The 11863-nt window shown below is 45.7% G+C and overlaps 1 protein-coding gene across 2 annotated transcripts in view; it reads left to right on the top strand.

Annotated features, from left to right (window-relative positions):
* The window catches only part of MYO5B (myosin VB), a 160101-nt gene that overhangs the window by 17906 nt on the left and 130332 nt on the right, over positions 1-11863 (top strand). For both annotated transcript variants that reach the window (XM_012647361.1, XM_012647355.1), the window contains exon 2: positions 7566-7722. In XM_012647361.1, coding sequence (XP_012502815.1) covers positions 7566-7722 — 157 coding nt within the window. The remainder of the gene's footprint in view (positions 1-7565; positions 7723-11863) is intronic.

The raw sequence follows: 11863 nt of genomic DNA, 5'->3' as shown, positions 1-11863 counted from the left end.
CACTCCCTGTGCTTTCCCACCCGTTGCACAGCCTGGCACCTCTGCCTGGAATGGTCTCTGGGAACAGCTCATGAAGGGTCTGGACTACTAGAGACGGTCACTATGTTGTCCAGGCCACAGGATCTCACACAAGGGTGATGAGCAGGGCCTTGGCATGCTCAGATGAGTGTTGTGGAAATATCTTTGCAGTGGCAGTGAGGAGGAACGGATTGAGCAGGGGATAAAATTGGCATAGGAAGACCAGTTTTGCTGTGGTATGATCCAGGAGAGAAAGGAGGAGAAACAGGGCTTGGGGGATGGACTAGAAAAACATCAAAGCAGTGCAGTCAGCTTGGCCTGGGGAGTAAGAGAAAGAAAGGAGTCAAGGGTAGTTCCCAGGTGCCCCCCCACCATGGCTGTGAGGTCACTGAGCCATCTCTCCAGGAGGCAGCGGGAGGAGCAGATGGGTAGGGAGATGAAGAGCTCTGTTTCAGACATGTAGATGTGGGGTACCTGTGCAACCTCCATGTGTACTTGTCCAGTGTGCAGTTGGGCATGTGTGCTTGGCCCTTAGGGGGAAGGCCTGGGGTTGGGGAGATAACTACGTGTGGACAACTTACGAGTGGCAATTTTAATTGTGGGGAAGACGAGATCTCCCTAGAGGCAACCCAGAAAAGTGAGACAGATGCTGAAATTGACCTTAAAGGATGCTCTAAACTTAAAAAATGAATAGATGAAATAGTATATAAAAGAAATAATAAAAGATCTTGTATCTTATAGCATACCAAAGAGACAGTGTGGTATAAATAGGATGGGTTTTAGACTGAGTTACTCAGATGCACCTGGCTTCAAAGACTAGCTGGACTACTGGCCGAGGGAAAGTCATTTTATAGGAGTTTACTTGAACGCGTGTTCCTTCACAGCAGAATAGTTTCCAGGACCAAACTGAATAGTTTGAAAAGTGATTATTTGGTTTGACAGGCTATACATTTTATGTGTATATCATAGTTCACCCCTGGCTAGTGGTAACATTAAAACAAGTCTATAAAGTGTAAAATCTCCAAAAGCATTTGCGTCTCTTGCTCACTCTCACCTCCACCCACAGATTTCTGAGTTCCAAGGTGTATTGAGACATGAGCAAATGACTGCAGTTGATGTGGAACGTATCATGCAGCGCCACTGTAACCTGGGTCTGGGATCACAGGATACAGGAGTAGCAGGAGACTTAGGGATCATCTTCCAGCCCCTTATTTTAAGAGCAAGGAAACTGGCGCATTCCCGTTGACACCGAAGAGCTTCCTAGCCAATGCTTGATCTCACTCTACCCTATGCTTATCTACCAATGAGGGGTGAGCTGGATGGCGCTCTGTGATGCTATCACATAGGTGAGATGGAGACAGCCCCTCTTGGGAACGGCAAGTAAATGGGAGGACAGATTCATTTTGCCACTACCTGTATCCCATTATAGGTTTATAAATAGAGCTTAGTGTTACAAGGGCCGCTGTGAAACTGAAGTGGGAAAATGATATTCAGATATTAAATGCATTAAGTACTTACCTGTTACACTATCAGAAGGTTCATTTTCATCTTACCAAGTTGATGCTTCTGACTTTGCCTGTTGAACACCAATTAAGCAGTTTCCAATGAATATTCATGAAGCCTTCCTGAATGGATTGTCTTGAGTTCTGGGCTGTGCCTGAGCACTGTGCTGCCCTGGGAGGGGCGGGCATGGCAGTGCGGGATGTCAGCGCCTGGTGGCAGAGGTGCTCAGGGATGCCTGCCTGCCACCTTCACGTCTGGAACCCAGGGCCTGCTTAACCCTGGGCCTGGAGGGCCCTTCACACAGGTGCCTTCCCTTCAGGTGCCCAGGACCCGTCTCCTTCCCACTTTCAGGCCTGGCCATCTTGTAGGAAGGATTCATAAAATCTCTTGCTTGGAGCTCTCAGGCCCTTTTCGTGGCAGAAATATTCTTTATGGTGCTTCCAACCTTGGGAGGAAGCCCTTTAATGTTAGAATAATTGTAATTGTGTAGATGTTTCAAACCCAAATCTGTGTCACTGTAATTGTCTGTATCCCCTTTTGCTGGACTTGACTCCCAACCTAACCTACCTCTGTTCCCAGCTGTGCTCTTGCCTCCCTGCGTAGCCTTCTTTTATGCCTCATACTCTGGGTCTTCTCTCTTCCTGACTTCTACTTGGCACCCTAACTTCCATCACTGTAAGAGGAGAGGTTTTTATATCGTTTTGTATTGATACGGTTTTGTGTGTTTGTGTCTCTAATCATTCTGTTGTTTCATTTTGCTTGTCTGAATTTATAAAAATAGTGTCATACCGTATATAGTAATATCATTTTCAGTGATGATGCCAACAGTATAATTAGAGTGTAGATAGACATAGGCATGAAACAGTGGATCAGTTATCCCATTAGTGAACAGAATATATTCTGTTGACACAGCCACGTTTTCAGACTTGTCACTAGAGGAGGAAAAGATAGAGGGGCTTTATGTTCAGAGATGGAGCGTCCTTCCTGCCATGCCTTGGCAAGCCAGGCTTCCCCTTCCTGTTTTGCAACTGCAGCGTGTGTCAGAGGCTTAAGCAGGTGGTGTTCCCACCTCTTCATCCTCTCCCAGGGAGTTTCCAATTCAGTGAAGTAGAGTTGTACCTGTCGGAGTTTCAGTCCCCCAGCAAAGTTAGTCCCCTCTCCATAGGTGAGCTGTGGGAAGGCTGAGCTTAAGGCAGAGACCACTGAGTTTGGTTTTGTGGGTAGTAAATTACACAACTCTAGGGGCTCCAGACACTGGGCTCGGTGTGTCCCACTGCACATGACAGCCCTCCTCGTAACACAGTCCAGGTGCTAGCCTGCATGTCTGGGCGGGTCTCTGAGACTGACCATACTGGAACTTAGGGTTCTAGTGGGGAGACCAGGGTCAGAGGTATGCTAAGTAGATGAGTGAAATATTAGTAAATTGTGTCGTGAGTGCTATGAGGGTAGGATGGTCAGGGAAGGGCTTCTGAAGAAGCGATGTTTCAGGTGAGGTGGTGATATTCGGCCAGCCGGTGCTGATGGGACCCCTGATTCATACTGAACCTTTTCCTGAGGCTAGATTTGTTATGGGGGAGTCATTCATGGCTGCCTTATTATATAAGAAGGGGTGTAGTGATAATACAGAAACTGCAGCATAACCTGCTGGGAAGTTGTGCACGGAGTTGGGAGCCTGTGGTCACGTTTGGGCTCTGTGTCTCACTGGCTGGGGAATTCTGGGCACATCACTTGGCCTTTCCAAATTTTAGTTTTCTTTAAAGTGAGAAGACTGGCCCCAATGGTCTTCTGACTCTTAAGCAAGGGATACATGGCTAAGAGTTTTACAGATCTCTTGGGCATGATGTAAATAGGTGGTTAATGAATTACATTAAAAAGCAGTTATATATGAGCCACCATAAGGCAGAATATGATTACCAGGCACTAAGAGCTGAGTCAAAGAAAGCGGATTATCAGTTTGAGCTGGAGTTGCTCAGCCACTGCAAGGCGGGAAAGAATAAAGAAGCCCCGTGTGGCTTGAACATAGTCAGCAGAGAGAAGAGTGCCACGCAGCGAAGCTGGAGAGAGGTGCTCAGTCCCCCAGGGCCTTGAACACAGTGGAATGTGGGACCCCAGAGGGAGGCCATGGGAAGGCTGAAAGCAGGGGAGAGGTGAGATCCAATGTTGCTTTTCAGAGAGTCATATAAAGATGTATTAAAGGAGGATAAGAGTAGAGGTTAGAAAGCTGCTGTGATGCATGTCAGAGTTAATGATGGCTTGGACATAAGGAACAGAAGGCAACAGACTACATTCTAGATGTACATTCCATAGGATGTGCCGATATTGTACATTCCGTAGGATGTGCTGATGGGCTTAAGGGAAAGGGAGGCACGCACAGTGGCTCCTAGCTAGAGGCTGGTGCAACCTCCATGGAGGGGAGTTGTTGGAGGTAGGAAGGATGGATAGGCTCAGGGAGTCAAGGTTAAAGCATAATTAGCCCTAAATGTCCAAATTTTGAAAATAAGGCTTTCCCCAACTATACTTCCTGTTAGGATTTTAATCAGGGAATCATCCAGTGTCACAGACAGACAAGATCACTTGGGAAGTCCGAGAAATACCCTTTACTTTAGAGCAGAAGAGATGGCAGGCCAGAGACAAGATGCAACCCAAAGTCACACAGCAAGTGAGACACCATGCAGCGACTGACATCGATATGGGGTGAAATGTGACAATGTCTTAGAAGTGGTACAAAGCAAGTAAGGTGAGAGACTTAGATGGAGAAATAATCCTTTTTGGGATGCCTGGGTGGGGAGTCAGGACAGACTGCCCTGGCATGGACAAGGGCAGGACTTCAGTGGAAAGGTATATATTGAAGGTGACCTCAGGTAGGGGGAATATCAGAAATTCAGTCTTCAAAGACTGACAGTCTTGTTTGGCTAAACCAAAATACCATCATCTCCTAAGAAGTGCGGAGGTCATCTCGTGTAATCTTGCAGCAGGTACATGAGTTGGGAGGCATCCTCTACAGTGTGGCTAAGGGGCTTACAGAGAGTCTGTTCGTGCAGAACCAGGACTCAGGACAGATCCTTAGACTAAAAAGCTCAGTGTCCTTTTCTCAAAACCACAGTTTGCCCCATGCTGCTTCAGGGTTTTACTGTTAGGGGTATGCATTGCAGAGGGTCTCATATACTCGACTAAGGAGTTTGGACTTGATAAGCAATGAGTAGCTATTTGACTTTTTTGAATGGGAAAAACATGATGAGAGCTGTGCTTTAAAAGTTTAACCTGGCCAGGAGTGTTAAGAAGAATTAGAGACCTGTGTCCCTAAATCAAGGTGTGACCCCTTAGAAGAGCTTGCGTTTTAGGGATCAAAGCCCTAAGAGACTGAGCTGAGATTAATCTGAGGGTCAAATAAGGTAACTACGTGTCGGAAGTCAGATGGCTAATCAGTGGTGCAATAGAGGTTTGAATTCGAATCTTTAAAGTCCACATTCTGGATTCCAGCTCCGGAATGAGTTGGGAAGAAAGCTAATATATGCAGAGCAAGGTGAGAGTGGTGTTGCACATTGCTCCTTATGGGCTGTTGGAGAACAGGTGTATGTACCTAATGTGCACCTGGCCCTGCACAGGCTGGGGAGGGAGGGGAGTGGGTAGAATGTGTGAGAGAAGTCCAGTGAAGCTAAGTAAAAATCATCAGTTTTTCCAGATATTTTATGTTGGTCTAAATTAGGGAAGTTAAAAGGTACTTGTTGCTCTAAGAGGTAAATTTATCTGACTTTAGCCTGCGTGTCGGCATCAGATCTAATATCCATCACATGAGGTGGGAGTTAGTGCTAAGGGTCATTTCCCAGACTTGTTCCTCCAAACAGCCTCAAGTATGGAGATTAACTTTTTAAAACTTGGGGATATTTATGACTCCTGCTAATTTCTTGGCCATGTATGTACATTTTCATTAGAACGCCAAAATTCACCTCCGCGTCCTGCTGGGTGGTTTCACTGCCTTGATTCCTTCTCCTTTTGAATTCTTGACGCTTGTCACATACCCTAGCTCTCCTTTTTGACTTCTGGCCACTCACTAGAATTGCCTGCTTGGTCCACAAACTGTTCTGCCTCTCTCATGAGTCATTCCCCAGTGATGTGCAGAGCGATTCCCATCTTGACGATGTAAGTGAAAAGTGACAAGTGTCACTGGTTTGTGTCTCATCTTTGCCAAGCCTGTTACCTGGGTATCCTTGCAGTGCGGTTTCTGTGTATGCTGTGTTGCCACAGGTGCCTGGCAGTGCTGCTCCTCCCCCCGCTGATCTGATTCATTCAATCCCGGCATCCGAATGTTGCTTTCCTTGGGTCTTTATTAAGTGCTTTGTGCAGTATGTATCTCTGCACTCTAAGTGGTTCTTTGCTGAGGACCAAGGCTCGGACACATCCTGTGCTTATCTGCCTATTTTAGGCTAAACTCACAAGTTTGAGACAAAACTCCACACTTTTGGGTGTGGCTACTACAGTCCAGTTCCCCTTGCTGCAGACACCCAGGGAGTTTTAAAGACGGTATTGAACTTGTGTGTTTCAGAGGTGTGAAGCCCACCTTGTTATGCTCTCAGTTGCCTGAGGGATTGTTCTTTTAAGCAGTTCCCTAAGGACTTGAAAATTAAGATATTGAGAATAGAGGTAAATCTCTTACCCTCTATGTCCAATGGATATAGCGTAACATTAAAATAAAAGATAAATGAGAATTGGAAATGTAAGCACCCTCAGGGGCCACCTTTCAATGTATAGATTTCACAGGAGAAACAGGTTCTCTGATGATGACAGTCATATCCTAGAACTACGAGGGATCTCAGAAAGCCTCTTGTAGTTCCATCCCCCAAATGCTAGGTAAGGTTCTACATAAATTTTGAAGTAACTGGTGGTATAGCTTATTTGAAAGATACGTTCTTTCAGCTTCGTCTTCTCAACAGTGTCTACTGGCCACCTGTGTCCACTCCATTCCCTCCCTATTGCTGATAGCTTGTGTCAGTGGGGCAGGGCTGCCCGTGGTGGCTTCTCTGTTCTTCTCTAGCGCACTCTGCCTAGGAAGCCCCTGGGGCTGGTGTAAGGAGACCCGAGTTAACCTGCCTTCCTTTGGAAAAGAAGGGAATTAAGTTAGTCGAGCCCTAAGTTGCTTCTAGCCTTGCGATGTATATTGAGTGATATATATTGAGTCTGTACTTTGTGCCAAGCTCTGTTATAGGCACTGGGGATTAGAAGCCGAGTACCTGCCCTCATGGCAGTAGGCCTGTGAACTGGAAGTGATGGTTGGGTACAGCTGTGGCCCAAACACTTGCTTTGAACATCTGTGTTCCTTGGAGACCAAATGAGCTTCCCTTTCCCTTACTTGCCTGTCTTCCTACTACCTGTTTTAAAGGGGTGAACATAGATGCGTTTTTAACTGATGTAGAGTATCTTCCTGCCTTCCATTCAGTCTGATTCAAATACCTTTATTGACATGAATAACTGTTTTATCCAATTTCTAAGAAACTTGAGGCGAGATCAGCCTGGTGGTGAACAGCATGCCTTCTGTGACATACTTGTATGAACAGAAATGTTCAAAACTGTATCCGCTGGCATGCTAGGTTCAAACACAAGAGAAGAAAATACCTTGTTCTTGAGGAAAGAACATATAAAGTGGCACGAGATGGGCACGTTCGAGAAATAGAGGTGGGATCATATGACTGACAGTGCATATGTGGTATTATAATTCTCAGGGGACATATGTAAGGGAGTGGTCCGGGGCAGTGCACCCAGAGACAACTTGGCAGAGTGACCAGGTGGCTGTGTCTCTCCTCTGGGCCATAAAAAAAGGTGATGGCTGTTTTGTAAGTCGTCCTCAGAACTGTTTTCTTCCTCCTCGCTTTCAGATCTTGTGCAGGTGTGTGAGGCAGGGCAGGACATTTTTACACTGCCATCCACCCTTATCCCTAAGGGTGGGGGGAGGTGCTCCCAGCGAGGCTCAGGCCCTTGTCTAACAGAGTCCCTGGAAGGCAATAGTGCCTTCCCATGGCAATGACTGATCAGAGCTTTTTCCCTTCCAGAGATGAGAAGAACCAGTCCATCATAGTCAGCGGGGAGTCTGGAGCCGGGAAGACGGTGTCAGCCAAGTACGCCATGCGCTATTTCGCCACTGTTGGTGGCTCAGCCAGCGAAACCAACATCGAAGAGAAAGTCCTGGCGTCCAGTCCCATCATGGAGGTAAAGCCTTCCAGGTGCTCTGGTCTTCCTGGCTGGAGGTCCTTCCACTGGCAGCAAGACTGCTGGGTGTCGAGCCTGGCGTGACTGATCCCCGGCAGCAGCTCACGGGGGCAGGCCCTGCGCCTCTCCCTGAGAACCCATGGTCCACTGTGGAGGGAAAAAAACTGCCAAATGCCTCTGAAACCATAGATTTTGAAATGGTTGTGTCTTCTGGGTCCCTAGTATTGGGTAGAGTGTCCTCACAGTCTCTGTGTCCCTTGATGCTGCCTAATGTTGGAATGTTGTGGTGATAGTCCTTCCCCACCCCCACCTCGGCTGGGTCCCCTTCCCTGCTGCCATGATGCGTCAGAACATCAGTGCTCCACCAAACCATTGGACTCTTCGAAAGGCCTGCTGGATTAGGAGGGCAGTTTGGAGGAGGCGGGGGGAGGGGCTGGGTAGAATATTCTTTTTTCTTCCTCCAAAATTTGGACATTTTCCCTTTTTGGGGGGAAGGTAGAGCTGAAAGGTATGTGATGACCTAGCATCTACTGAAGATTCTCAGAAAACAGTTCTCTGTGATGGCATGAACTGGCCAGGGTGGGTCCTGTCTGTATCTTCACCCCCATGGCTTCATGAGAGGCCCTGGGTGGGCTCAGAGCAGTTGATATAAGTACAGGGCCAGAGACATTCCCTAAAAATTAGATCTTGCTGTAACTAGTCATGTTCCGTGATCAGAATGCCACTCTTTTCTCTTTCTTCTGTAAAGACTTAATTCTGATAGAGTAGAACCAAATGGCCTCACGGTCCCTGCTTCGAAGCTAGAGCTCTTCGTTATTGTCTGGGGTGCAGTCTGGTAGGAGCAGGCCCTCCTGCCGGCCTTGGGCATCCTGTTGGTTTTATCCAGAAGAAATTCAGTTGAGGCAGTGAGCTGCCCAGATAATATCAGGTTTGTCTGCAGACCCTGAGCCCTGTCAGCTAAGACACAGTCTCCATGGCGGTTGGTCTTTCAGATTATTTTGGAGCTGGGGGGAGCAAGAAACCTCATAGCAGTTTGTTGATTATCCAGGCAAAATCTCTTGCCTTCGGAGTTGCATTATCTGGAGAACTTATAGAAGAATTCAACAAAAGCAAGTCTCGGTATTATACGAACTGGGAAATGGTCAATACAGTTAGGTACTTTTAACCAAACAGATAAAAACAAAAAGAAAAACTTTTATTCTATTACAATGCTTCTCAAACTTGAGAGTGTATAAAAGTTGCCTGTAAAACTTGTTAAAGCACAGATTGCTGGACCTCACCCTGAGTTTCTGATTCAGAAGGTCTGGGAAGGGGCCCAGTCATTTGCATTTCTCACAAGTTCCCGGGCAGTGCTGCTGGTCTGGCTATGACACTTGGAGAACTATCGACTTATTAAAAAGATATGAAAGGCACACTGGAGAAAGAATGAAAGGAAGTATCCCCCGTAATACTGCAGCCTGTTGATAATCATTCAACATTTTAGTCAAATCATCCTTCTGGCTTTTTTACTAAATGTTATAGCATAAGTCTTGTCCCTTTGGCATTAAATTTTTATGAATGGTCTTATTGGTTACAAAACATATTAACAAATGGCTTTCCCATAATTTATTAACAACTCCCTATTGGTCAACATTTAGTTGGTAGCCTGTTTACTCACAGCTTTTATTCTAAGCCCCAAACCTGGGGTATGGCTCTGGCCCAGTTCAGAAAGCATCTGTGGACCATGTCCTTGGCCTTGGCCTCCCTTAGACCATATACCACACCTATATTGAAGCAGCTAAGACAGCACTCTACAGTTAGCATCATGTCTTACCTCAAATAGGAGTGAAACCAGGCCCTTCTTTGCCCCTGAGTTTCAAAATTCTGTTCATCTTTTAGGGAGTAAGATTTCAGAGATAAGGATACTACTACTTTAGAAAACAGAGAAGAAACCTCTTTGGAAACTGAACAAAGTAATTGTTAGTCGTGTTGGGAGTTTAGTGAAGGCAGATTACCACATTACAAAACATGTGCAAGACATGGGAAAATGTTTTTAAAATCTTTCTATCGTAAAATATACATAGCATAAAATTTGCCATTTTAACCACTTTCCATGTACAGTTCAGTGGCATCGAGCGCATCCACAGTCTTTGTACAGCCATCACCACCATCTGTTTCCAGAGCTTTTTCGTCATCCCAAACAGATATTCTGTACCCTTTAAACACTAACTCTCCATTTTCTCCTTCTCCCCAGCCCTTGGCAACCTTCCTTCTACTTTCTGTGAATTTGCCTGTTCTAGGTACCTCATAGAATTGGACTCATACCATATTTGTCCTTTTATGTCTAATTTATCTCATTTAGCATAATGTTTTCAAGGTTCATCCATGTTTTAGCATAGATCAGTACTCTGTTCCTTTTTGTGGCTGTGCGACATTTCATCGCATGGTTATACCACATCTTGTTGATCCATTCCTCCGCCTTTTTTGGCATTGTGAGTGCTGTTGCTGTGAACATGGATATGCAAGTGTCTGTCTGAGTTCCTGCTTTGGGAATGCTTTCTAAATTATGCAGTCTGAAATTGATGATTGTATAATAATATCCATTATGTCCTGTGTGGGCTGCTGGGCTGTGGGGAATCAGGGTGCTTTCGCATGGAAGACATCTAAGAGCAACAGGTACACCCCCAAATATAAGATGTGCTCCAGTTGCTGAGGTCTGACGGAGGAGTGTATGCAGTAACCAGCCTAATCATCTGTGATCATGTAGATAAATGCTGCAGTAGTTTGGGCTCAAAACATTAATTTTCCGCCTTGTGCAAATTGGTACTTTGGAAACCATATGGTCAAGTCCTGAGGGTTCGTTCTTTCAAATGGAGAATTCTGCCATCATAGGGACTGTCCCTTGAGCTGTCATTAAGTGTCATGTTGACGAGAAGTTTTGGATATGAATATGGAAAGGAAGAGTTGTAGCCAGGAAGAACCCTGGGTGGGATTAGTAAGAGTGTTGCCAAGTAGAGAAAGAGAGAGGCTTTTGCACTGCCAAAGTCTGAAAACACGACTTTTCGGGAGCTCCAAGTCTAGCTGGGTCCTTGTATCAGGAACATAGTCTGCTTCGTGTCTCCTCAGAGGGTTATAATCAACACAGGGCCTGCCTTAATCAGGGGACTGCTGATTACTGATTATTCTGCCCGTCCCCGGGAAGGATGGCACCTCCCCACAAAGCAGTCAGCTGTGGTCATGGCATCATCTCATTGCATGTGCAGCCTGGCAGGGGCAGACACCTCCTGGGGACACCAAGAGGGTGAGTGCAGTCTGGGGAGGCAGAACTCCCAGTGGGCTGCACTACGTGGCCATTGTTTGAATTAAAGGCGACTTGAGGATGGATTTGGATTGGCTGGGGTGGATTGGGATGATTTATCGTCTCCCCCGGTGCTCTCTGACCCCGTTCTGTTCAAGAGCTTCTCAGCTTCCTAGGAGTGATTTGTTCACAAGTCTGCATTGATTAAAAGAACATTGGTAATCAAGAGATTATTAGAAGAGTGACAGAGCCTAAGTCCAGGCCAAACAGGGTCACATGCTTTCTTGGAGTGATTGGAGTCTGCAGTCACACAACTCTGAGAGGCACAGAGACTCCCCCTATCCTGGGAGGAAGAAAGGGGGCAGGTGTACAGTGAGCAAAAACAATAGAAACCAAAACCAGCTACATAATTTTGGGGGTTTTTAACATAAAGAAGAAAGCCTCCAACTATTAACCCATTCATACAAGAATCTGCCCCCAACATACACCTCACTGATTTTATCTCTTTTCTCTCATGCACCAACACATTTAGCCTCTCCAAACTTGTCTGTTCTCTAACATACTCCTGTCCCTTTGTCCACACTATATTCCTAAATAGAATCTCTTCTTTCCCACTGGTAAAATTCTGCTCACTTTAAGATCCACATTAATTTCACTTCTTAAATCCTTTCCCATTCTGCTGGGCATGACTAACTGCTTTTCTTTGTTTTCATACATTTGATATATATAACTCTTTATCGTACAAACCAATTATATTGAAATTATTATAACCCATTTTTGTTTTACTGCATTTCTGTATACATAAACAAAAAGCTTGTTATGTATAATTGGTATCCTCTTAACCATTTTGCAACTTGCTTTTCA

This window comes from Propithecus coquereli, unplaced genomic scaffold (assembly GCF_000956105.1).
Source record: "Propithecus coquereli isolate 6110/MARCELLA unplaced genomic scaffold, Pcoq_1.0 Scaffold1073, whole genome shotgun sequence".
NCBI classification, from domain to species: Eukaryota; Metazoa; Chordata; class Mammalia; order Primates; family Indriidae; genus Propithecus; species Propithecus coquereli.
This window is presented reverse-complemented; position numbering and strand designations above follow the sequence as displayed.